The sequence below is a fragment of the Calonectris borealis genome, chromosome W (assembly GCF_964195595.1).
Source record: "Calonectris borealis chromosome W, bCalBor7.hap1.2, whole genome shotgun sequence".
Classification (NCBI taxonomy): Eukaryota; Metazoa; Chordata; class Aves; order Procellariiformes; family Procellariidae; genus Calonectris; species Calonectris borealis.
The window spans coordinates 3985359-4013102 of NC_134351.1; the positions used below are offsets into that span (position 1 = coordinate 3985359).

A 27744-nucleotide genomic window follows, 5' to 3' on the forward strand; every position below is an offset into this window, starting at 1 on the left:
GGCAGGAGAGCTGGGAGACTCAGGCTCACCCATGTCAGCTAAGCTAAGAGTCGTCTTCTCTGACAAACCACACCACGGGGACAGAGCTGTCCCGCCAAGGACAGAGAGATGTATTTTTAAGAAGCAAATTTATGCATGATGTCTTGATATAATTAGTAAAGGCTTTTAATGGAGCTGTCTTGTAGCAAAAAATATCCCCGATACGTAAAATTCACGTCCTTCCACGCACCTCTAGATCGCCACCATGTCCCACATACCGGCAAGGCGACTAGAGGGACCGTGACGGCACAGCGAGGGCAGACAGGAGTGGGCAGGGAAAAATCCTGGCAGAATCGGGACTGGGTTGTGTCACGACTGTGATGGGAAGTGGAGGGGAACAGGGACTTTGCTAGACGCCAAGATCTTCCCCATAAGGTGACACATACCGCTGTGGGCAGAGATTTTGGGGAAGTTAGGCTATTCTTAGCATCCCTCTCCCACCTCCTCCTCTGGATATGTGTGCCTCGTCACAACGCCCGGACTCTTTCTCACTGCTACAGTCACCGTCTGTGAACCCTACCCACAATATTACTGCAAAGACAAAATGTTTATGATGTGTTTGCATTCAGAGAAAACTTCCCATGCGTCTAAAAAAGTCATCGCCGGCAGTTTCTTTATCCTTCCCTTGCCCAAGGTCTAGCGGAGAACTTATTTTACAGCGAGTTATTTATGGCCCGACAGAAGCACTATTGACAATTTGAGATTCACAGCTCCAGCTCTGGGCAACGAGGCAGATTTTTCTGAGAAAGTCTTCTACAGACAGCAGCAAGAGACAAAACCATCTTTAAAACAGGATGGGGGAAAGCCCCCTCCTGCTCTATTGAACATTAACACTTGAGTTGCCTTTTCTGTTTGTCCTCACCGAGGTTTCCGCCACCACCCCGACCCATGGGGAGCTCAGGAGCTCAGGCTCTGAAATGACCTCATCAGGAGCTCAGTTCCAAAATGTCCCCAACCCTGGTGGCAGGGCTGGGTTTCTATTGCACTAGGTGGGGAGTAAGGACATATGAGACCTCACCTCTCTCCCTCTTTCCTCCCCTCAGTCTGTCTCATCTATTCAGGTGGCTTCATTTCCTTTTGAGAAGCTTTTTAAGCCCCTGCGGTGGGGATTTTCGCAACGTTGGGATTTGCAAACTCAAACGTTGGGTTTGCAATCCCAACTGTTGGGCTTTGCAAAGCCTTGGACAAAGGGGTCTTGCTTGAAGCACGTGCTTTTAATTAGCAGAAACGCAATATGCAGGAAAAGCCAAGCATCCCTGCAGAGGTAGGTACTTTTGGGGTGAGAAGCGTTGATGCTGGCAAAACAAACCTCTAGGAATCATAAACCAAACATCTACGAATCACGGACACCTCAGTACTGCAACACAACGGCTTGGCCATGGGAGAAGGACAAACTCTGAAGGCATTTACCTCCCTGAGGCAGGTATAAATGGGGCAGACAAGGACTCGAAAGGGCTCTCCGGTGCTGCTCCTCATGGTGCCGAAGACTTCGCAGAGGAAGGTGATGAACCCCAGCCAGCGCTCCACGTCCCGCTGCTGCAACTCCTCCCGCATGGTGAAATCCTTCTGCAAGAGGGACAGAGACAACAGGCTGCATCAGCAAAACCGCATCGCCATGGGAGAGGCAACGGCTGTCTAGAGAGAGAATTAGGAGGAAATTGAAACTCAGGGTGGGGGGAGGAAGACAGACAGACTGACTCTTTAGTAACAGCGGGGAGATTACTCAATGCACGCGGAGCGGCTGGAATTTCAACACAGCAAAGCCACCAGAAAGCAGGTACTGTAGAAATATCACCAAGCCCTGCAATAACTGTCACGGCTTGCGCTAGACGGTGTCCCCCGTGCCCTGCCCTCCCCCTCGGACAGACGCGGGGACTCTTTTCCATATGCACAACCAAGATCGAATAAAAGCAGCAACAAAGAGGTTAAATGAAATGCAGGGGAAACGCAATGAATGCTGGTGGCCATGCTGGGCTTGGTGGTCCAGGTGGACCTGCCCAGCCCCTTCATTCCAGTATCTTCAGCAGATCCAGTGTCCGGCCAGGGGCATCCTAGTGGCCTGGCTGCTCCCTAGGGTCTCACGAAATTACGGCAGAGACTGGCTCCCTGCCCGACCAGAAGAAGATCAGGGCAGCCTGGGCTTGGCATTAAAAGGTCACCCTGCTCCTGAGCTGATGGTTGCCATGACCAAGGATTATCCGAATGACGTGATTTATGGAGCAACATCAGGAGGAAGCGTGCAGGGAGATAGCTGCCTCCCCATCAGTCCTCCAGCTGGGGAGAAAAAAAGGGGTTTGCCCGAAGGCAGGATATGGAAAGGGATGTGTGTGTTGGGAATGTGTGGCAAAGAGCAAGGGGCAACCCAGAAAAGCAAATAAAAACCTTTCTAGAAGATGACACAAGAGAGTGCATCGCACTCAGAGCCAAGAGGGTTTCCCTGGGCTCTCAGCGATGCTGCAGAGCTTCTTGCAAGATGTCCCACGCGACTTTGCTTGTCTGTCTCCATAGTGACCTCTCCTCGGCATTAAAAATTAGTAGACACTAAGTAGGGGAAAATTAAAGAAGAGGACAAGTTCGTTCTCAACACCGTGCGTTCCCAGCGCGGGTTGCACAACATTTGAAATCCAGCAACTAAATAAATTATCTTATATCTTTTTCATCTCAGTTTATTCCTACTGCCTGAGACAAAGGGCTTTGCTGCTGCGAACGCTCCGACCTGCAGCTGCACTCTGCAAAGCCAGGGAGATATAAAAGCCACCACACCAAAGTTCGCTCTCATGCCCCGGACAACGCTCGGGAGATCTTTCTTTTGAAACAAAGGTAAGTAAAGCAGCTGCTAAAGAAAGCCAGGCAAAAGCGTGATGATTATTTTCATGACACAACCGTATGCATAGAAGATCCAAGACAGGAGCTATTTATATGTTTCATTACAAAAGGAAAAAAAAAAAAAAATTTGCATATGCAGGAAAAAGACTTGTAAAATAACCGAGGCACTTATTAACCAAACAGTGATGACTAATTCCTCTCTACACCCATTTCTATAAGGCAATTGCCCAACTGTGTCTGCGACTCCGAAGTCAACCTGCAGCCAAATCCTGTTGGATCTTTGCAGACTCTCTGGGGGAGTTTGCAGGGTTCGTCCTTTCATTATCCAGCCAGTCCCAGGGCGGTGATGGAGGAGAGGGTTATTTGCCAGCTCAGGTTATCACCCCAGGGTTACCAAATTACTCGTTCTGGAGTAATTTGCACTTGAATTTTAATTAAAAAAAAAAGGCAAAGAGAAATGACCTCCTGACTATTGAGAAATTAAAAAACCAAGCGAGAGCATCCCGTGCCCCTCGTCTGCACCAATGGGGACCTCCAGTCTCGCCCACCCATAAGGTCACCCACCGGCCACCTCCGCCCTGGGACAAAAAGCACCCTTTAAATCCTGGAGCTCTTCCTCGATGTCCCGAGACCTCTCCATCCCTCAGCTTTCTCCTGCACCTCACGCAGCATCCCACCCGGCTCCAGCCCCCGAGCCATCCTGCCCCTCCCAGGCTGGATGCCCCCCAGTAGCCCCCCGTCCTGCCTGGGAAGGTCCACACTGATGTGCCCTGGGAGCCGAGCCGTATTTTGGGATCCCTGGAGCATGCTGGGAAATTCCTAGCAGCTCAGGATAACCACATGGGCTTTGCGGTCCCAGATTACTGGGAAAGAATAAAAACCACCGCAGGAAACTCTCCTCCTTCCCGTTCCTGCTTCAAACACATCGCCCTGCTCCGCAGCCTTGCAAGAGAGAAAACTGACTCTTCAACATTTTCTCTTTAAAAAAATATTTTCTGTAAAAAAACCCCATCAAACCAACCAACCAACCAACCAATTTCCATAAAACAACCACCAAACCAAATCGAACTCATCAAGCCTGGGATGGGATCTGGGCAGGAAGGGATGCCACCACCCAGCATCCTCTTCTTTTCATCCTACGGCACCCGGTGGGTGATGCCACCCAGCAGAGACATCAATGAACACTCTGCCCCCAACTTTGCAGCTGAAGAAGATCCTTGCAAAAGAAAAGGGACTGGGGTCCTCTCCCAAACCCCCCAAGTCAAGAAAAAGCTTGTGCAGACTTTGACGGACCCCCATGAAAGATGAGAGCGGGGGATGGAACGGGGGACGGAACAGAGGGCACCGTGAACATTTTCACCCAGAATGTGATACCACAGCTCCATTTGCAGCCTCAGGTTGGCCCAAATTTCGCAAAAGGAGATTGTTTGCAAATTGTGCTCTGCAAAAGTGGGGTGATACCGATTCCTTTGACAAAGTAGGGAAAGCACCTTGCCAGAGGTAGGAATTACGTTTTTGGACCATGTCTGCCTATAGGCAAGAGTTGGGTTTGCCAGGAGCTGAACCTCCATGGCAGCCAGACTTGCAGCGCCAGGGCTCTCCTGAAGCTTCCTGAGATACCCATCTGCTTCGGCAGTGCTACACCAGTGTCACGGCGCTCACGAGCAAGGCTGCCCGGGGAGCTTTGCCCTTAAATTTGGCCTTCAGACAGCAGGTTTGATCAGTACCACGGCATGCACAGATGGGCAAGTCAACACAAACTCTGCCCGTGCAGAGGTGTCCCACCTCCCTTAGGGTGTCCATGTTTGAGGAGACCACTGCTTTCATCTAGGTTATTTGGTCAATGGACTTACGGGTGCGATTCACCTGGCTGCACGTTGGCCACGCTCCCCGCAGGACCCGTGACCCATTACGCCAAGCATGGAGAACAGGGAGAGCAACTCAATCGCTTCTCCAAAGAGTGTGCAACCAAAATGGATGAGCCAGACCAACAGCGTGGGAGAGGTGAAGAGCTGGCTGACGGCGAAGAGCAGCTCAGCAGAGAACAAAACCCATGTCCCGCGTGCCCGGGGCACATCCGATGGAACCGTGCCCTGACCCGCAGACCTCCGCACCACCGATGAGAAGCCTTGAGGAGGCTGAGGAGCGCGGAAACCAGACGGCCGGGTCACTGCCCTGCCCAGTGAACTTTATTTGCTCTGGAAATGCCTCACAGAGTTATATAAAAATAACCTGTGGATTGGCTTGCCCCATGCTTAGGTGGTGATGTCAGGGCAGTAAGCAAATTATCTTTCATCAGTTTGGCTGTATTTTTAAACACAAATTGTATTACTAATTTGGGGGTGCCCTGGCCTGTAGATAATCTGGGCGCGTTTACTGGATGACCTTCCTTCAGCGTCTATAGTTTAAAATAAAATGTATTTATACCAGGTAGCAGGGTTGACCTCCCTTCTCTGCCTGGTTTGGGAGAAGAGTTCATTGGGAAACCACGCGGCAAGCAAGGGGACCTCTAAAGAGATCTCATACAGGACAGGTTTGGGGCATAAACTTGAAGGCTAAGCATGTTGATCATGTTGGGCCTCACCACGCGTGATGGGTAGGTCAGGGGTGGCCCCTGTTCATGCATGATAGAGATGGGTCACGGCTCAGCCCACCCTCTGACATCCCCCGTTGGACCCTTTCTAAGCTTGGCTGAAGCTCCTGCCAGCAATGGAAACAGAAAATGCCTTTACCTTGGGGTTCTCCACTCTTGCACCCAAGTGAAAGCCCACTCCTCATCTCAGTGTAGATGCAGCTCATGCAACGCTATCCTTTCTTGGCCCAGACATGAGATCTCTCCAAGACCAGGACCAAGCTAGAAGAGCCAAGAGGACTGGCCACTCCATGGGAGAGGAGGAGAATCCATCCTCTACCATTTTTGGTGGGCAGCAGAGTCAACCGGGACGAGAAGAAGCATTTTGCCATCGGATCTAAGCCCTCGCTCCAGCCCTGACAGCTGCAGCCAAAAATTCATCCCTTGGGAGCTCACCACACTTTTTTTAAGATGAATCCCAAATAACTTTTCCCCAGATCTGGACCCACCAACTCATGGCTGACTCTGTCAGCAGCAAGTTAGAGGGCAAAAGTTTAGCGTGGGATAAAAATGAGGGTTAATTTAAGCATTGCCACCTTCTGATGGAAAAAAAAAAAAAAAGACACATTTGGGCTTGTTGCTCCGTAAACACAGGGCTCTTCCTCTGGCAGCTCTGCTGTTTACTCAGTCATTGTCAAGGAGGCAGGAAATACTGAGTCAGAAATACTGCGCAAAAAGAAACATATAACGCTTAGCTATCAGCGCTGGGCGCTATATAAAACGCTGAGAGAGGCTGTACTGAATACTTGATCTCACTGGCGATGTGCTACAAAAGGTTGGAGCCTTAAATGGCTCTTTGGAAAGGGCCCGAAACAAATAAAACGGGTTGGAGGAGGGAGCTGGCAGGTAGAGGCTGGGACAGCGTCCGTCCCCTGTCGCTCTTCTGGAGGAGCACACCCTCCGCCTGCTCCCTCCCCAACCCTCCTAGAAAGGGCTCCAATAAATGACATTTTGCACACTTAACATTGCTGCATTATTCCCTGTTTAAAATTTAAATAATACTTGTATTTAGGCGCTGGCTTGGAGGAGGCTCTGGAGCGTAGCTTTGCTTTCTGGGGCGTATAACCCAGTGAGATGAGTAGTTTATAGGACTGGCGTTCAGAGGAAGCTCAGGAGGTGCTGGAGAAACCTGTGGCAGCACCAGTGAGTGATTGAACACCTCCACCCATGGATGCTCAGGGCCTCACCGAGCGCCTCTGAAGCAGAGCTACCACCCGCAGCTCCATCGGGAACATCTCACTCCACATGGACACCACTACACAAGCTCCTTTGCTGTACTAAACCATCGGAGATGGTGGGACACGAGGTGGGACCATCAGCTCTTCCATGGGCTCTGCTCTTCCTCCAACCACCCGCAGCAACGTCCCAGGCCTCTCTGCCTGCACCCTGCTGACAATCCCTGAGGACCAAACCATACCGAGATCCCACCACACGATCCCTGGCCATCCTAGTGCCAGCCCAGGGACAAGAAGACAAAGCAGAGCAAGACGATGATAGCAAACCTGCTTTGAGCCAAGAGCTTCCACGCAGGACTGGGCAACCGCAGCACAGGAGATTTATTTCCAGTCCTGTGTGGGCTCCCATCACCTCTGTACCCTGATTTCCCAGCCGTCAAACGTGAATGATTTACTCATCTTCCTCTGCAAAGTGCTTTGGGGCGTGTGACTGAGACATGCAAATCACGGCAATTATTATTACTCCAACAAAGGAGCTATTGACATTTAAAGCAGATAAAGCTTTTAAATTACAGATGACACCCTTTGCCCAGCCTCGCAAAGGTCCCGGCTTCACCCAGCCATGAGGCATTTCACTCCCACAGACTTTCATCACACTGTTTCCTCCAAGCTGGATCTGCACCGGCTTCTTCTCGGGGTGTTTTGGCCACTTTGGGAAGAGCAGCAAATCCTACCGGTGGCCTTCAGTGTGGACTTGGTTTCATGATGGCCACAGCTCTGTGAACGTTTCTCATCACAGAGCCAGAGGTCTCCAAAATGCATTGCATGGTGAAGGTCCAGATTACCGGGACTGTGACCACCACCCCATGGGCACCTACCATCAGCCGACCACCAGACGATACATAAATTGCATTAAATGCCACTGACCAATTCTACAAGAACAACTCACCAAAGATCCTGCAGCCATCGGACAGACACAAATAGTGCTTATTCCTCTGAAAAGGATTTGGGCAGGAAGGGGAAAGTAAGGTCAGAAAGCTCCTGGTTCTTCTAAAGGAGACGCAGAGCAAACTCCCAGGATCAGGAACACCCATGAATTTTAAATTCCTCGGGTTTGGGTAACCGAGGCAGCTGGTAACCAGAGCCAACAGGCGCTGCGGGTACTTCCAGTGTCTCCAAACACCCCGAGGTGAGCAAGTGGGTGATCACTTGAACCTCCTGCCCCCTGGTCTTGCCGTGACCTCTCCATCTGGCTCCAAATCTGGGATCAATGGCAATCACCCACCCGACGTGGATGTCTCACGGCTTGAGCCACCGATGTCTCTGAGGTCCTCGGGGGCTGCAGAGGTGCAAGCAGTTAATTATTGATTTAGTTGAGGTTTAAAGCACCCAGGTGGGAGCGTAATGATGGATGTGCAAACAGAAAAGTGTTGCTGTTAACCTAGCAGTTGCTAGAGATCTTGGAGCACTGTCTCAGCAGAAGCTCTGAGATGACTGGGCGGGTGAAGTAGCATGGTCTGCACACCACAAAAAGCAAACACCATCCTGTCCTGGTGTAAAAATCTTCTTTAATGACCCTCTGAGCACAGAGAAAGCAGAGCGGGGAGAAGGGGCAGTCCAAAGGAAATCCCCTGGTCTCCTGTTATCTCCTTCTTTTCTCTCGTGGAGGGGAACACATCAGTACTGAGATGTGGCCACGTCCTGGGAAGATACCATGTCCCACAGGTCAGCCAAGCTTACCGCTGAATTGGAGCAAATCTCATTTCCACCAGAACACATTCGCTGAGTTACCAAGGCTTATACCATGTTATTTCAGGAGTATTTCTCCAAATAATTTTCAAGTGGGATAATGCACAGAGGAGAAATACTCTGGAAAAGAGAGGGGGATGTTCTGGGAGCTCTGGTTGCTTCACCAGAGGATGTTTGCCAGCACCTCCTCCAGCAGTACCCAAGTGACAGAGTTCCTCATTACTTAATTTTTATTGCCACCCTTCCTACCTAGCACCTTTCTGGATTCCCAAACACGTGCCAGGGTGTCAGCTCAGCTGGATAACAGCAGTTTATCACCCCTTTAAAGCCCTGTTATCCCATGAATCTGGACACAAACACACAGCAAAACGGCATCGCCTGCCCCAGCCAGACCTTACAGCGAGCAGAGGGACACGGACAAAGAGCAGGACACACGGACATAGGGAACCAGTGATACCTTTGAGAGTCCCGTGGAGGGACCACGAAGAAATACAAATTAATCTCCTTGCTGAGTTGTCATCAGAGCAGCCGGGGCGCCCGTTCGACCCGGCCCTGCAGACACCCCGTGGCTGTAACGCCCAGAGGAGGCAGCTCCCGCTCAGCAGCTTGCTCCTCTGGAGCGTTGCAGAAGATCCTCGTTATATCCATTTAAGTCCCGGTGCTGCGGGAACCCTGAGGCAGCGACGCGCCCTTTGCCTTTGCGAGCGTGCGTGGGAAAACCTCAGGTCACCTTTGGATGGTGGGAGACCTTGTGCATCCTCTCCCGGGCAGCCGTTCCCCGTGGTGGGGGCAAAGCATCTCTGTCCCCAAGAGCATCCCGTCCCCGGGCCAGCAATCCCCACCCTGCTACACAGAGGTGGTGGGAAGAGAGGGGATCAAGCACAGCGGATCCTTGCCCATCCCAGCATCCGCAGCAGCGCTGGCACCCCCACTGCATGGACAAATACATCGATATAAATCTCCCAGCCCACGGGCCGCGTTCCCCAAAGCACGAGCTCGGTGTAAAACCACGTTGGTTTGAAGAAATCCCCCCAAGCAAGTTTTTATATGGGTAGGAATGGTTTGATGGGCAGTTTTCAAGCCCTTCTCCGCATCATGGCAAGGTCTGAGCCCCGACACCATCCCCAGCATCTGCTCAGAGGCCACTTCTATGCCTGAAAAAACACCCATCCCACGCCCAATGCCACCTCGGGGCGATAACTGGGACCTCGACGGAAGCTGACGGATGGATCCCACTTGCAAACGCCACAGCTGGAGATGCCGAGCCTTGCAGCCCAGGAGGACGCACCAGGGACAAGCCGGATTTTCCCAGCAGGCTGCATTCTTATTTTAAGCTCTGCACATGCAATATGTCCTCTTTATAAGGCGGAGGTGCTGAGGGGCCTATGGGGATGGGCCAAGCTCGCAAAAAGGGATATAAGAGGAGGAAATGTGGCTGTGGAGGCAGGTGCTGCTTCATCCAGGCACCGTGGCTGGAGAAATGCAGCTTGCATTCGAAATGAAGCTGCGCCCATTGAAACGCCAGCCTGCCCGCGGATGAATGAAACCAGGCAGGGAAAAAAAAGCAGGCAGCTAATCCCATTTGCCGTCAGGAGCTTTTCTGCACGGGTGCTCCTGGTTTACATCGGCTCAGTCCTAGGAGGGATTTTCCTGGGTGCCTGGGAGCTGGCAGCAGGATGCTTTCCCTGCGGGATGCTAAGACCTTTCTAAATGAGTAGGTGCTTGATGGTCCTTCACCATGGGGTGGGACCATCAATCTGCTGAGCTGGCAAATGCAAGACTGATGCTCAACTTCTGCTTCTCTGCAAGCCAGGACCAATGGATGAATGATGCCCCAGTGGCTTCCCCCATCCCTGAAACCTGCCCCTGTGGTGGAAACCCCCGAGCTGGGCGGTGCAGGGAAGTGGACAACCTTCGGATGGACCTCAATGCACACAAATGTCCACAAACAGGTCCAAGAGGCATGGGGCATTATAGAATCATCATAGAATAGTTTGGGTTGGGAGGGACCTTCAAAGGTCATCTAGTCCAACCCCCCTGCAACGAACAGAGACATCTTCAACTCGATCAGGTTGCTCAGAGCCCCGTCCAACCTGACCTTGAATGTTTTGAATCTACCACCTCTCTGGGCAACCTACGCCATTGTCTCACCACCCTCATCATAAAACATTTCTTCATTCTATCTTGTCTGAATCTCCCCTCTTTTAGTTTAAAACCATTCCCCCTTGTCCTGTCGCTACAGGCCCTGCTAAAAAGCCTGTCCCCATCTTTCTTCTAAGCCCCCTTTAAGTACTGAAAGGCCGCAATAAGGTCTCCCTGGAGCCTTCTCTTCTCCAGGCTGAACAACCCCAACCCTCTCAGCCTGTCCTCATAGCAGAGGTGTTCCAGCCCTTGGATCATTTTTGTGGCCTCCTCTGGACCCTCTCCAACAGGTTCCTGTACTGAGGACTCCAGAGCTCTATTATGCCCAGAGATTTTGGCTTTCTCCTTTAAAAGAAAGCAAAAAAAAAAGGAAGATGGATGTGCAAAAATGCGGCGGCTGGTTGAGCACCAGGGGTCCTGCAGGCAGCCAGATTCATCGTGGGGTGGGTCTTCCCTTCATCTGCCCAGAGATCGAACCGCGTGGGCAAGGAGGGAACCGGAGGAGTTAACAGACTCCCAGCCAGAGATATTTGTGGCACCCAGAGTTCGTGTAAAGTTTCATACCGGGACCCTTTACTAAATTCTTTCGGTCATGGGAGAAAACATTGCAACTGTTTAGTCTGCAGGGAGGTGGTGGCTCTGGCCCAGCACTCAACGTCGCTGAGCAAACATGCTGGAAAGCAAAGGGGCTGACAACCCTCATATCTCCTCCGCCTGCTTTTCACCCCGTCTCTCCCACCGCCGCGGCCAACCATCCGACGGGCATCGGGGACTGGTGCCGGAGCTCCCTGTTGGAAACGCAGCTCCAGGCTCCCTGTTGTGGGGGACAAGCGACCACCGAAAGCCGGGACTTGGAGGTGAAGTACCAGTCTGCTAAAAAAATGTTATTTACACAAAAGAAAAATCTTTCTCAGGGGCTAATATTTACAAATCCTATGAAGCCAGGGAGCTTCTGCTATACCAAATGTATTGGGCTATTTTTTTTTTTTCATGGTCGTAAAAGATGCATTAATCTTTCCTGCTCATCCCCTGACGCGTGCAGGTACGGAGCACCTTACAACGCCTCTGAAGCTGCCTGTCCACACCGGAAAAGCTGAGCTTCCAGAAAAGAGCTGCAGAAAACAACATTAACTTGCAAAACCCCTCCATCTCTCCAAACTTTCTATCTCTAAAGGGATGCTCATGATTACCATGGCGTATTTTGCAGCATATTGGCAGAGCCGCTGACGGTGAGCATCACCGTGTAAGACCATCGGATGGCACGGGCTGGAACATTAAGGAGACGCAAGGAAACACACCTTACTCTTATTAAAGAAGCAGAAATGGAAAGGTTTTGTTTTTCCAGCCTTACGCTATTTCCTTAGCTGGCGCACGCTTTGCTCTCTCTGTCTTCGCTTTCAGTTCCTGCTGCTCCTGGACTGGAGGCGATATCGCTGGGTTTGGGTTCCCAGCGCTGCCAGAGATGCTCCTCCTAGGCCCTCTTTATTCAAAAAATAATATGCAGAGCAATAATAATTAAAAAAGAAAAAAGAAAGAAAGAAAAGTGGAGGAATTTATCACTGGGAAGGGAAAAGGAAGCACTGGTTTCAGATGCTCATTGAACAGGAAGAGCACAGGGGGGACCCCATGGGTGGCAGCACCACTGATGAGACCAGAGGACGCGTGACGATGAGGTGGCATCATCCAGCCACGCTTCATTTGCTCCTGTCCTCAAGACTCGGATGCTGTGTTTCACACCGGTATCATCCCTGTTTGCTGGCCAGACATGGGACAGGGACCCAAAACACTCCTCATGCATCTCATGTCTCACCCCCTCCAGCTCCTCCGCTCCTGGGACTCTTCCCACCCAAGCCACTTCATGCCATCATTTTGCATTTGCTTGTTTAAGTGTCAGCAGCAGGAAAAGAGGAGGCTCTGCAAAATGATACCCACGGGGGAGGTAAAGGGGATGTGGACTCCATGGCAGCATTGATTCTCCAAATCCAGATTTTGACAGGTAGGTACACACAAAACCACCCAGTAATGAAAAAAACCGAACCTAAGCCTGCCTGGGGGATGCTGAGGGTGCCCATGCTGTGACACCCACGCTGCAGGTCCCACGGGACCATCCCTCCAGGGTGCCACCGCGGCAGGCCAGCTATAAAGACCAGTCAAAATCCGCTTGTGCTTGAGCACATCAATCAAGCCCACTCAGCTGGAAACTAAATTTGGTATAAATTCTTGCGGCTCAGCTAGAAATCCTTTTAAAAAAAAAAAAAAAAAAGAGAGATTTCCTGCAGAAGCCTGGCTGGCGAGCACAAGAGCATCCCCCGTATCCCGCCTGCCTGCAGCCGAGCGATGCCAGGGATGGGCAAGGCACAAGCTACCCCATTTCCCCCCTTCCCAGGAAAGAAAAAGAGGTGCTGCCCTCTCCGACGTCCTTCTACCCAAACCCCAGCTCTGGGCTGACTCTGTGTCTGCTCTGGCCTTGGCTCAGGAGGTGATGTCCCCGGCACCTGCTTCTCCAGCGTGCTCCTCTGCCAGAAGGATGCTTCACCCCCTAGCAAAGTGCCTGGGGGACGTGGGGGTTTGCAGGACGGGTCCCAGGCGGGGGCGATGCATCGCAGGGTGCCAATGAGCCTCCGAAAATCCCGTCCCCAGGCGAGGCGAAGGGAACCAGCTAAGAGGAGGGCTGGGGAGGGCAGGGCGGCTGTGGGTACGGGCAGCAGGGATCTTCCAACCCCGCAGCATCCCAAAATCCTCACCTCGGGGCGGCTGCAGCAGCCTGAGCCGGATTTATGCCGGAGCAGGCAGGAGCAGATGGTCTGGCAGGAGGGTGCCTTAGGCCGGCTGAGTCCCTGGGCTGGCAGGAACATGCTCCCACATCCCGGGGTTGGATTTGAGCCTTTCGGGAGAAAACGGAGAGCCGGAGCTGATGCCAGACCAGCCTGGTCTGAGGGGATCTCAATGCTGAAGTGCCCCCCTGCCTCCAGCGTAGCGTAGGAGGGGGGTCCTCAGGCATTTCCTCACCTCTCAGTCAATGGAAAAATGGATTTTGAGGCTTTTTTTTTTTTTTGCTGCCCCTCCTACCAAAGCCCCAGGGGGACCCTGTGTGTCCCCGAGCATCCTCACCCACCAGCAATGGCTGGGGGCAGCTAGGAGCCCACCCCACCGGTAGCCCGCTGCCTGGATCTGGCCCAGAGCTGCAGGCAGGCTGCAGGCAGACTGCAGGCAGGCTGCACAGTCTGCAGTCTCCACCTAGAGCCCAGCGGAGCCTCTGCTTCTGCGTTGCCTCTGTGCTGCAGCCCATGCACAGGGTGTGCACGGGTCCCACCACCCAAAGCCCCCTGGTCTGAACTTGGCTGTGCTTTTAGCAGGCGGCAGCAGCAGGCAGCAGCTCAGCCAGGGATGCTCCTGACATTGCTCACCACCAGCCTGCGAGACCAAGAGGAACCTCCACTGAGTCCCACCACCACTGGATGATGCCCAGATAGGGCATCCACTGGCCAGCGGAGATGATGGGACATCAAGTACCATCCCTGAGGTCACACCACGCGCTGGAGCAGAGGCTGGTCCCCACCATGGCCTTGCAGCTTCGGCCTCTCCAGGGTGAAAAGGAGCCAGGAGAAACCACACACAACTTATTTACGGAGTAAAGGTGATGGCTATTTTTTCCCGACACACCTGAGCATTGCAATATAAAATCTTACCAGCACACTGAATTCAAGCCAAAGATGCCATTCTTTAAACTCTAAGACTTTTTTTTTTTTTTTTTTTTGCAGCTTGGTCTTGCTTCCCATCAATCTCTCAGCTCCACGATGCCCAGCTACTCAAAACTAAACACCTTCTCTGCGCAGAGCCACGAGCGTGGCTGCGTCGGATGGACCTGCAGGGCAGTGGGGACGACCCCCCTGGCATCCTCTGTGATGCCCACTGGTACGTCGGTGGCCCTACGGCCACCTCCAGTTGCAACTCATCTCCTTGAGGAGCTGCGAGCCCCAAAACCCACCCCTGAACTCAGGCTGAGGACTGATGTGCAGTGCAACCCCGCAGCCGATTTAATTTGGGGTCTGGCTCAGCTATTCCCAGCTCGGAGAGCTCCTAGAGCTTGCGGGACACAGCTCCTGTCCCCATCCCCTCCTTCCTATCAGTGGGAAATTGTTGCCTCCATTAAAACCCCAGATCTTGCGTTGAACCCCTTTTTGCACTCCATTAACCCCCCCCCCATCTCACCATCAACCTCCAAGGAGGCGATGCCCGGCGCTCCCTCGCCACCGCCACGTTCCCACATCATGGAAGGGCTGCGAAGGAGCCGGGTGGCTCCTACAGCCATCGCTCCGCTTGGGAAAAGCGGCAAGTTTAAAGCACGCAGCTCGATATTTAATCCGGGGTTCTCCAATAACTCACAGACCCGCATGGGACCTGTCTGCCAGCGGCTCCCGTAACCTCGACGGCAAAGCCGGGCGAGCGTTATTACTACGGGCAGACGGCGATGGCTTGGCCAGACTCACGGGTAACGACGCGGCCAGCTCTAATTGATGCCCGGCTCTGCCCTTCACCTGCCAGCGCGGGCAGGGTGCCAGCCCGCTCCCCTGGCTCCCTCTCCTGCCCGCTGCCGACACTTGCACGCGTTACGTTTGGCCCCGGATGATTATGCAAAATAATAATAAAATAATAAAAGACAGAAAATTATTAAAAACAATAAAGAATAAATAATAAAATTATAAAATAAAAAATAATAAGAATAAAATAATAAACACCTCCTTACAGAATTACAGAGCATCTTCAGAGACACAATTTGGGGCAAACGAGAGGGAACGCCTCTCCTTCCCGCTCCTCCTTTTTTTCCGTGCTTGAGAGCAGGAGGATGCAGGCAGCTGGGGATGCTCCTCGGAGCCACCCACGGGGCTGCGCTCCCCGTCTCCCTCCAAGCCCGTATATATACTGCATATATATGTATGTGCATGAATTTAGAATTGCCTTTGAATTCCCTGGGTGTATAGAAAATAAATCCCATCTGCAAAGTTGCATTTAGCAGCTGGTGAGTCCCACCGCGGTTTACAAAACCAGGACAGCGCTGAAATGTAAGGAAAAAGGTTTCCAAGCTCTGCAAGTTTCTGCAAACCCCCAAATGAAGGTGTTTGGGGCAGCAGCATTTGCTATTTCTCTGCCTGTGCTGGGCAGAGACACCAACTCTGAGGTTCACCACCAAGATGTCCCTCATCTCGCCAGAAGAGCGGCGGGGAGCAGCTCCAGCCGAGGAGGCTCTCCCCATTGAATCACCACCTCACCTTGGGAAGAGCTCATCAAACTCTTCTGGAAGAGAAACCAAAGGCAGCGACGTTGGGCTTATGCACAGGTCAAAGAGATGGATGTGGAGCTTAGCGTGCAAACCCTCACCGCTGCGGCCTCAAGACACACATATTTCTGGCCTTGGGGTTTGCTCCAGGGACCTTGGGACCTTTTTTCCCCCGTATCTTTTGGTGAAGTAACCTCTCTGATGTCTCCTGGGCAATGCCTTTTCCGAGACAAGTGGTCCCGCTGTGCACGAACTGGACCATCTGTAATGGAATTAAATTAATAACAGCCACGGAAAGAGGGCCAATGGGTTTTGTAGTCAACGCTGGACATGGCTTATGGGTCAGATGCTCTCCAGCTGCGCTCGGATCCTCCTGCCTCCACCTCTGTCCAACCACAAACCATTCCCCACCAAAGACCCAGACCTTAATCATGTTAAGGGGGAAAAAAATCTGCCTTTCAGCATTAACCATGTGTTTTACTTCCATGTCCCAATTCCCACAGTATCCCCTTGGTGTCTTTATCCTCACAACCCCTACGATGCAGAAAGGACTGCTATCCCTGGGACGTTAAAAGTCCTTTGCTCAAATAAAGAAGCAGCCTGTGGGAAAGGAGGGATTTCAGCTCATTCTTCCCAAATCCTCATGCTCAGCATGGTAAACCCTTCCCTTTGCACCCCGATTGATTCTCCAGTACCCAATGCCACAACATCTACATCCCAAGAAAGGTTCCGACCTAAATCTTCCTCTTCCATCCTCCGCCCGGGCTGACAACAACAGGTTTTGTTTTACGAGCTTGGTCACCATCTTGGTTGACCCCTCCAGAAGTGGTCACACCGACCATCTCAAACCCAGCTGAGTCCACCGAATCCCAAGTGCGACCTCTGCCAAAAACCACGGGATTCGACTCAAGTTTCTACAACCAGAGCGAAGCCCAGCGCCGAACCAAGGAAAGGCCATTCCTGGGGCATCAAGAGATTAAACTAAGATGATGAAGAAACCCTGTGTGGGTATGCAATAGGGTACGCAATAGGGTACGCAATTTGGTATACATTAGGGTACGCAATAGAATATGCCATAGAGTATCCAATAGGGTATTCAATAGGGTACCCAACAGGGTATCCAACAGGGTGTGCAATTTAGTATACATTAGGGTATGCAATAGAATATGCCATAGGGTATCCAGTAGGGTACGCCACAGGGTACACAATTTGGTATACATCAGGGTATGCAACAGAATATGCCACAGAGCATCCAATAGGGCATGCAACAGGGCATGCAACAGAAAGAGCCCTTCTCTACTGGCACCAAGGCATTTCCAACCGCAGGGACGGGCCAGGCGCTGGCTCTGGCCGGAGGCCGGCGTGCGCTCTGCAGCGGGCTCTGCTGCTCTCTGTCGAGATGTGCATTTCATGGTGGGTGGTGGGTTTTTTTTTTTTTTTATTAAAAGAAGGTATCAGCCTTCTGTTTGATGTGTTGTTGGCCGCGGTTGCTAAGGGGAGCAGTGTACAATTACAGCCCCAGTGATGTCCACTCTAATAATACACTTGGCTCTGCATAGCTCAGATGCAGACACAGCTCTGCTATAAAGAGCACGGCCATTTCACCAGAGGAATACTCCAACTTATGTTACATGTGAAGGGTTTGTGGCACATTGCTTAACGCCCCTCCACTGAAAAAGAAAAGCACCGCAGCCAGTACAAGCCAGTGAGTGAAACTATGACAAGCAAAAACCTCTCGCAGGAGACTTACTTTCAATTTATCAATTAAGAAGGTATTTCTAGAGGGGTGAAGAAACCATACATGTGTCCACCAAGATGTTCTTGCATGCCTCCATCTGCCCAAGCTCCCCGGGCCCAATTCGGTCAGGGCTTGCGCAGCCCAAAATCGCTCCTCGTACCAAACACCAAACCAAACTCAATGAAGAGAAAATCAAACCCAAACGATCCCCCCAGTGCTGAGCCCCCGCACGGCAGCATCTCCTCGAGCTTGACCAGCTGCCCACCCCGTGACTCCGCTTTCCGCATCTCCCTTCAGCATCCCGAAAGGTTCGCAGCACCCAAATTCAAGATTCAGCCAACGTTTGGGACCAAAACACAGCGTGAGGGATAAATCCAAACCAGAGTTTTCCCGATAGATCCCCTTAGAGCCTGAAATGGTGCAACGCCGGCCGGGAGGGATGGAGGGATGCTCTTTAGAGGAGCTGCCTGCAGGGAGGGGGATGACATGACAGCATTCCCGTGCCGCGGCGCTGGCATCTGTTTTGGGAGCAAAACAAGTCCCCTGAGATAAGCTGCGAACACGTGCAGCCCCCGAGCACAAGCACCTTGTCAACAGCTGAAAATATAAGAGGTTAAAAAGACAGTTTATTCAGTTTATTGCCTGCTCTGCAGGAAAACGCCTTGCTCCCCTTGCTGCTTGCTTTAAGGTCCAGCGGGTTATAGGGATGCTGTCTATAGGTACCGTCATGCGGGTAGGGTGGCTCAACGGGTTAATGCGTTAAATTATGAGATCCTCCGGTGGGGCTGAGCTGTTGCCATCGCAGTCCCAAGAGAAAGGGACAAACAAGCCCCTACAAAACAGGAGCATCTGCCGCGAGCAGATGGGGGGGCGAGCGATCCGGCCCCAGGCGCCAGCAGTGCTGGGGGGATCACGTTGATCCCGATTTATCACACCCCGGCAGAGTAATTCCCCAGCTCGCTGGTGCCCGGCGAGCCGAGCTCCTTACGTCCGGGGATCAGATTAGTCTGAAAGGTGCTAGAGAGACATAAATCCAGCTCTGGAGCAAGCGTTTTATTAACTTTTTTTTTTTTAGTTAATAGTAAATTATCTATAAATGGCTGATGGAAAATATCTGATGGTGGAAGGGCCAGGACCGGAGCTGGGTAATGTTATATCATCAACCATATATTAACATATCATATTGATATATCAATGTTATATCATCAACCATATATCAATATATCATACGGATATTGATAATATACCATATATCAATACCATCAACCCCTTTATTTCACATCAAGGCAGCTGCACCAAGTCTTTTGCACCTCATACCAGGGTCCGTGTCCAGCCAGGGCTATCAAGCCTGAACGCATCACAAAAAAGTCCCAGTTTCGGACTGACCAAAGTATTTCATGAATCATGTGAAAGCATCCAATTATTTTGGTTGGAAAAAACTCCTCTCTGCTTGGAGAAAGTCAAAATCCTTTACTCTCAGAAAGGAAATGTTACGTGACTTAACTTCACATAGCGCTTTGCTTTTGACCTGTAGTGATCTGTCACCTTTTGCCCCATCAAGACATTTTTAAAAGATGTGCGGCGTGGGGCTGAGCAAATCCCTTTTGCATATTTTTCTATGCTCTTGCACATGAAACCAGTCACCCGCACACCCTGCTCACCCTTTACATTTCATTTCTTCCCGGCTTTCCACAATGGACATCATGCTCCCATCACACCGAGACCGGCTATATGGTCCTGGGAAGCACTGTGGTACTCTCTGGAGATATGAGATACGTCATTTATCCTACATTCATGCTATGAAGAGCTGAATACGAAGCCAGTGATTATTGCAGATGACATTGCAGTATAATCAGTCTACTGGGTCTGTCGGTAGGGATGGCAGTGCTGGGCCAAGAGAAGAAAGCAAGTTGGAAGAGTCCTTCCTAACCCAGAAGGACTGCCATCATCCTCAGTTTTTGGATAACATCTGCTGCTCCCTGGCCATCTCTCCTGGACTTTATTTTGGATTTCTTAGCATCGCTCAGCCAACTGGGGGAAGACACAAGAGCATGGGAGGAGTGGGATGCTCGGATGGGTTAGAGCCCCCTCCAACCTTTTGCTGCTAAATCTGGGACTGATGTTTTCTGCAATTTGTCTCCTCCTGTTTTATAATCGCTTTGGAAATAAATCAATCAGGAAAAAAATCACCGCCTGGCATGCACGATGGGCAGATGTGTGTGGTGCCCAAGGGCTTTGCAGGGGAGAGCGGAGGAGGAGTGGGCACAGGGAGAGATGCTGGGTTTGATACGCACCCAGGGCAATGAGAAAAGCAAAACCGGACCAGTGACTTTGCAGAATTATCTTAGTTTATGTTAAATATTGATTTTCATTGATTTTTTTTGCTCCTTATATCCCTGTTTCCCGTGTTACTGAACATTATCATTATCCAAGATGGAAAAACCATGCGGATTCAGCCCGGCGCAGATGCTGTAGCCGCTTGCTGAGCAGCTCCTGGCTGTTTCAACGGCAAAAAAAAGCCAGAACAACACAAAGACAGACTGACTCTCAGGTCCGCTCTGCCATTTCCAACACCTCTCTGGATGTAGGCTAGCCCAGATCCAGGTGGGCTTTCTAAACCTGGCTCTAACATTACAGCTACACCCTGGTTTTCTCCAGCCTCCTGCTCCATCAGCCTGCACATCTCTGCGTGTAGTCCTGGCACATGGACATCTGCCTGCTTCGGCATCACGTGGAAACGGAAAGACCTGCCCAAGGTGAGAGGCTGACTGCTCGTACAGCAAACCTAAAAGCCCTGAATCTGGTAGATACCCAAGCCTACCAGACTACTGGTTATCACCTCCCCTCTCATTTCCACGTGAAAATCCAGGAACATTTTCCTGAAAATATGTATTTCTAGGCCAAGTTTCCATTTCAATCAATTGCCATTTTCTGGAAAAAAAAACCCCCAAACAAACCAAACCAAAAAACCAAAACCCCAAACAATTCCCAATATTCCCAGCGAGCGCTGCTATTCTGGATGCTGCTACCCACAGACAGCAACGTCAGTGGAGGTGGCAGAAGACGACAACTTCTTCTCTCCCACCCCAGCCCTTTGCCTGCTGAACGGACATGAGAAGATATCCAGAGAGCAGGAAGATACAACAGTCTCATTGCAAGATTTCCTCCACCCCAGGACCAGAAGAACAGATGACGACCACATGTGGCTTGCCCAAGAGGTGACTTGGCCCACACAAAGCACAGCATCCAAGGGAGAGGTCCGGCAAGAGCAAGAAGGTCAAGCAGATGTGCCAAAAACGAGAGCGATGCTGGGCACCGAACACGCGCAGAGGACAGAGAGACAAAACAAGAGCTTTGTATGTGCCGCAGGTGACACGTGAGGGAATGGCCAAATGGAAACTCAAATTAAATCGATGGAAATCCATGGTTTCAGCTCTACACGTCCTGTCTCCAAAGAGGCAGAGGGACGGAGGTCCATGTGACACCCTCCCCAGCCAGCAACCCCCCTTGCATGGCAGCGGTAGTAAAACACGCTCCCCCCAGCAGATTGCGGGCAAGGGAGGACAGTCCTGTTTCCCCATCATACACCATTATCGTGGACCAGCTATGAGAGTCACTGCTCTTTTCTCCCCCCCCCAACTTTGCTGTTGCTGATGGTTTTGGAGCAGAACAATCAACCAGTACTTCATATACCAATAGACAAGTCACTCAGAATAATTAGCACATACACAAATTATTTCTGTCTGGGTTGCAATCAGAAACCAGGAGCGAGCCCTTCAGCCAGACGATGCAACCAACAGCCTGCTCAGGGACCATGACTTAACTTGGTATCTCTGGTGCTGAGATGGACTTCAGCCAAAAAGAGCAGCAAAGACCCTCCACTGTAAGACCCTCCAAGTTCACTTCTCTTCATGCCATGGCAATGCTGCCACAAGCAACCCACTCATTTCACAGGTGAGATACCATAATTCCACGTACAGCTCATTAAATGGGAATGAAGAGCAACTTGACGATGCCCTCAGTGCCGCGTTATCTATGGTAACCATTGAAGATGTGCACAGACAAAATTGCGGGTACACTTCTGTTCTCCTCTCATCAACTGGCTTCAAAAGGAATTTGGTAACAGCTCAGGTCCTGTCCAAATGCACGGTAAGATCAGGTGGGGTGAAGCTGCAGGCATCTAACCAACTAATTTTATGTCATTACCTGCAACATGTTGAGGAGCAGACTCCGGAATTTGGTTCCTTCCACCATGAAGAGGGCCATTTTGTCACAGAGCTTGGCTGCTGTGGAAGCAAAGCTGCGATCCGTCACCGCTTTCTGGTAGATGGTCTTGACTATCTCCCCCAGCATCTCCTCAGAGTTGGTAGAGTTCTGGGCCTCCTCCATGAAGGTCGTGAGCTTGGAGTCAACGTCGCTGCTGTTGTTCCTCATGCTGTTGAGGATTTCAATTAATTTGTCCATTTTGTTCTTTTCGGGATTGGTGGTTTCCACTGTGACTTCGTCCTGGTCCGTGAAAAGGGAAAGACAAGGCGTCTGTTACACAAGGAAAAAACAGACATATCAGCTCTTGTCCTTCCACAAACAGCGAAGGGGGAAGGGGATTGGGGAGACATACAAACAGACATAGAAAAATCAAAGCATCTTTTAGAGGCACAATGTCTCATCTCAGCATTGAAAACCACAAGTGAATGAGTCCTGCCCCAGAAATGTTCTCTTTCCCCAATTCTCACTGCACTCAATCCCGGAGTCCTCCCCGTCAGCTCAGGGAGAAGATGGGCTCGAGGGTCCTGAGCCAGGGTGCCAAGGTCTGACCACCCCTGACTGCCTTCGGCACCCCTGGAGAGGGGGTGTCTGCAACGTGGCGATGATGGACTTTTTTTTACCTCTATTTTGAAAGCGCACTGACATTTGCAAAATGCTCAGATAACAATCCTACAAAAATATCTATTTTTTAATATATATTTAACGATCTAAATTGAGATCAAAGATGTCACATGATCCCAGCATTAGAAAAACTCTTAACTTTCCCATCTCTTGGCTGTTACACTTTTCACTTCACGTCGTTACCATAGAATTTATTGCTTCTTTTCAACATTTAATTAGCATTTGTCCCTTTCCTCCAGCATAAGGCATCCTGCTTGCTATGGTCTGCTCCCTTCTCCTCCTCTAGTTCAATCTTAAAACGTGCTATACAATACAATCCTGTAGCATTTTGTGGACAACCCCAATGCCAACCAGCGGTTGGAGTTGTCCAAAACTCCCATCAGGAGGCCAGTTGTGTTGACTACACCCACCGAGAGCGTGTGCTTATGTGATGTCTTGTAAGACTATGAATTCGCAGAGAGAGCATTAAAACGAATACTCTGAAAGTCTCTGCTATACTCCCATTGCTTTAAGGAACACAAAAATAACTAACAAACTCTTTTCCTCCCCCTCATGCCATATACATAAATAGTAAATGCACATGCATTCAAAGGTATACATTTCCAACATGCACTCCCATGGAATTGTGTATGTTCAGGTTATTTTTGCTACGCATTTTGGAAATCTCATTGGAGATATCCCCACGGATGCATTTTCCAGTCTGACAAAAGAATCTCAAGAGAAAGAATCTGAGTTTCACAGAGGGCAAATGAAGATATCATCTCCGAATTCCTCAGAAATCTGAGGCTGAATATTGTTTCCAAAAAGGATTTCTCCTCCGTCACTTGCATGCAATACTTTTGTTATTGTTGGGTTGTTGGAAGGAAGGGGGAAAGATAAGGGCATTTCAATTCATTGCTGAGATAAATGGATATCAACTTTTAAGTAGCTGACTCCAACTATTCAGCACTCAAAAGTCAAAGCTCTGTAATTGTGGAGACAAATTGCCTCTTTTAGACCTCTTTGCAAAGCCAATGAGTTCTACAGACCAGGAGGCAGCCAGCTGGGATCAGCCCCCGGGGAAGGAGCACCCGTGTTGTGGCTCATGCGTGCACCGGCATTCCCCAAGGGTCTCTGCATGGGTAGGGGGAGAGTTCCCAGTCCCTCTTGGAGAACACACACTGGTAGCAACCTCAACCTCAACCAAGGAGGCGAGCATTGTGTCAATAAAAGGCCTCCTGAAGAAGCATGAGGACACTTCAAGAGAAGAGTTGACACTGGGAGATTAAGATAAGTTGGGTACACTCATGGCAAGGTCCCTTGAGCCCAACCCACCCTTTGTATGGAGAATGGCCAACAGCCAGACTTTTGGAAAAAGGAAACTCAACGTTCCCCTAAGAAATAGTACCTTTTCTTTTAGTCTCCTCCGCAGCCTGTCTTTGGAAGACTGAAGCAAATTGATCTTGGGTCTTTCCCCAATGCGCTCGTGAATACTGTCTTTCCGCTTGGTCTCCGACTCCTGGATGTACTGCTGAGACTGCTTCTCCACAGCCTCCGGGCCCCGGTGCGTCTCCACGGGAATATGCACCGTGCAGACGGAGGTGTCCTCAATTTTCAAATTCTCAGTCTCTTTGGCATTTCTGTGCGTTTCTTTGTCGTTGGGCGAGTGCTTCTGGTTGTGGTGCCATCTCCGGTTCTGGCTGTAGCCGTGGTGGCCCGTCCTGCCTGAGGAGTGAGGAGCCTGGCCACCTTGGTAGAGTTTCTGGTGGTCCCTGTTGTGTTTGGTGCCACCTTGCTGATGATCTGCGTGCTGCTGAGACTTATTCCCGCCGGGAAGTCTCTGCTGTCGCCTGGAAAGTCAAAGGAAGTCATTAGTACATCCTTTCCTGCACGGTCCTGTTTGGTCAACACATCTTCTGTCCCACCAAACACTCTGGCCCTTGGCAGGTGGGCTCTGTGGGTCTCCCTACCACAAAAGGGGAGCCAATTTCTTGGCATCTAACCCAACCTAGTATCAACTCACGCCTCTAAATCTCTTTCAATAACAGGCATATTTCAGCTGAAAGTTGTCATGTACAGTCAGGTAACATGACTTTGGCTCCCAGGAAAATCTCTCCCAGTTTTCTGTGTTTTCTGTATTGCTTCCACACTAAACCAGGGAGGACCTGGTTAGTCCCAGCTCAGCAGCAGGAAGTCAGTCAGGCAAAAAATAACAGGAGATTTTTTTTTCTACAGACCTAAGGAGCTCCTGTTAAGCCTGGCCTACAGCATCGCTTCCTCCTCTTGCTTGCCACCTTTGCTGTACCAACATGGCATTGGTTTGCAGTGCATCATTTTAAGCGCATCGGGAATTTCTAAGAGAGCAAAAAAAGCTAAAAAGCGAATTACCAAGTAAAAGAGCTGCCCACACCAAATGGTTTTGTTTGGCCTTTCTTTATACATGTCCTTCATCGTTGCCACACTGGGAGAGGACGTGTGCATGGATGAAGAAGCTGAGGACCACGCGTGGCTCTGGCAGCATGGGGAGCCAGGACCATTACCTCTGGATAGCAGGCTGGGGAAATATGGCTCCAAGCGGATAACGTGGAAATTCAACAGGCACAAAGAGGAGGACTTGCCCGCAAATGGTTTGCTCGAGAAACTACAGCAGCTCAGAAAGGGTGAGCAAGCCCCTGTGTGCTGGCCGTAACCAGTAGCCAAGATGGCAGGTCCCCAAAAAACCAACGGTTGAATGGAAGAAACGCTTTGGCAGCCTCAGACAATTCAGGTTTCCACACGGGCTGCAGCATGGCTCTCCCCAGCAGAGCCGGCATGCCAGCATCAAGGATGCAATTAAGATGGAGACGGTCCCGGTATTGGCTGCCTTTGCCTGGGACTCTGCAGGGTTAGTCCTAAGCATGACGGCAGCTCCCTGCCTGCCCGCTGCCTTTTTAACGCTCAGTGTTGGCTCCGAGACCACGCGGGATGTTTTAATGCTCAGCTCCTTACAAGGCTGCTGGGAGCAGCGCTGGAAGCTCACAAGGGATATCTCCGCAGCATCGTCCCCCGAAACAAGGAAACAACTGTGAGCACTGCGGTGACCGCACCGGTCTGCATCCGTACTGGTTTTGTAGCTGTTATAATCCCCTTGCTCAGCCTCATCCCTTACACCAAATCCCCGCCTCCATTCGGATAAATAGCAGCATTTATTTAAAACCCGTCGCATAGCAATTAATTTTATTTTCATCATCTGCACCGCTCGGCTAAGGGCGCTCGGACGAAGGAAGGGGCCATTCACAAATACATTTCAATGGTCAGCGGCTAAACAGTCTCCAACCCTGCCTGCCAAAGCCATCTGCCCATCAAATCTGTATTCCTTGGCACCCCCAGGAGTTAAAACCTATTTTCCGAGGCCAACTGGCTCTTAACCATAAAGAGCGAGGGCTCGTGTTTGGCGAACGCAGGACGAAGAGGCTTGTTCGTGGTGGCAGTGGAAGGAATTTGTGTTTAGTCTCAGACCACCGGATCCGGTTTTCTGAGATATTCAATGTGGATTGTTTTTTTTTTTTTTTTTTTTTTTTTTTGCAAGCTGAATGGCAGGGAATTATAAAAAAAAAAGAGGAGATGGGGGAAGCTTTCCTGTTTGCTGGAGCTTACAAGCATTTTATGAGTACAGATTCTCCACATCAAGTTTTCCTGGCATTTCTTTGTTTCCTCTCAGTAACGCAATCACATAAACCGCTTTGTAAAGAGCAACGCTTATTAAAAGGGGAATATCAAAATAAAAGTTAGTTAAAACCCTTATCTAGTGCTGAGCCCTCACATGCTTCAGTGTGCAAGAGTCTTGCTGATATAATTCAGCATTTGCTTTCTGTGGTTTTGCTCTTCTCTCGCCTCAAACATCTGAGTTTAACTGTTTGGGTGCACTTTTATTCTTGGGTTATTAGCCAGACAGACTGCTACCGTATTTAAGCTGCAAATATTGCACAGAAATGACAAAAGTTGCACACAGACACAGCTTTAATTTAAGCAGAGATAAGGCAAAACGCCTGGAAATGAGCTGGGAACCAACCTCTGCTATAAATTCCTGCAAGAAATGCACGCAGGGACATTTTTTTCCTAAAGACATAATGGTATTATAAACCAAACAGTTTCTGTTTAAGGGCTGTGAAAGAAAAAAAAAAAAAAAGGTTTAAGATTACAAAAAAACACTTAAGCCAACGTGGAATGTGCAAGATGATGTTCGGTTTGGGGCTTTTGCAATAGAACCGGGAGAGGACAGGCAGCTCCATCCCCGTGGAAGACACTAAAAGGCAATATCCCCATGGCAAGGGGCAGAGCAAACACAAACCGAAGCTCTGCAGTCACTGACCACAGGATGGAAAACACCAGAGTTAAACAAGCTAGGAAAAAAAAAATTGCAAGAAATAAAAGGCAAAGGAAGGAGAATGGCAAACAAGAAGCAACGTCCGTGACTTGGCAGCAGGCAGGGGTCTAGACGATAATCCAGCACTCAGGCAAAGACTCGTTATGTGCTTTTATCTTCCCAACACCCCAGAGAAGAAGAAAAGCCAAGAAGAAATAGGACTCTGCAGCAAAGAGGAGCCAAAGCAAGGAGAACAGGGCCAAGATCTTAAAACTTTTTTGACTGCACCGCATCGCAAAGCCCGGGAGGTTGGGATAACCCATCCCTGCTCTCAGGTGTGACCAAGGTGCTGGGAACACAGAGAGCCCCGGGAAGGGGCAAGATGAGGAGCAGGGCACCCCACCACGTGCATCCACTGAGGGTTGAGTTGATGGAAACAACCTCGTGCTTCCTCTAAGGCAGGAAAGCCGAGATGGTGGCCTAGGGTGACCTGCCAAGCTTAGGGAACCAGACCACGTAGGAACCCAAAGGCACCTCCCAGCTCAGGGTTTTAGGCTTGCGATGCCAAAGGGCGGAACAGCTGAAGCTCGAATCACATAGCAACATCTCTGAGAAAAGGAAGAATTCACCCCCAAAAAATGCCGCAGCTACTGGGAAATCCTTCTGTCCCTCTCTGCCCACCCTTTGCTGTAAGGACATGGTGCCTGTGGGGGACCCTGCTTCAGCTACAAGAAGTATCTAGAGAGCACACCAGTCTCTTACCTCCTGCCTCTGTTTAATGTTAAATAACTATTTTCACTTCAAAGGCCAAATTCTGATCCAGCTCAAAACTCCCCCTGACTTCAGTGGGACCAGGGATTTGGCCATCAGTCAACGTGGAAACTTTAAGAGACGTTCGGAGTTACAAAGAAACTGCAGAAGAACTAAAAACCAAGGGGAGACAGTCAGGGTTGC

General features: G+C 50.5%; 1 protein-coding gene across 6 annotated transcripts in view; it reads right to left on the reverse strand.

Annotated features, from left to right (window-relative positions):
- LOC142075125 (CBP80/20-dependent translation initiation factor-like) overlaps window positions 1–27744 on the reverse strand; it is a 148209-nt gene that overhangs the window by 19916 nt on the left and 100549 nt on the right. For 4 of the 6 annotated variants that reach the window (XM_075136160.1, XM_075136157.1, XM_075136158.1 and 1 more), the window contains 3 exons: window positions 23854–24295; window positions 21786–22115; window positions 1450–1605 (listed from right to left, as the gene is read on the reverse strand). In XM_075136160.1, coding sequence (XP_074992261.1) covers window positions 1450–1605; window positions 21786–22115; window positions 23854–24295 — 928 coding nt within the window. The remainder of the gene's footprint in view (window positions 1–1449; window positions 1606–21785; window positions 22116–23853; window positions 24296–27744) is intronic. The other 2 variants (XM_075136161.1, XM_075136159.1) reach the window with 1 other exon arrangement.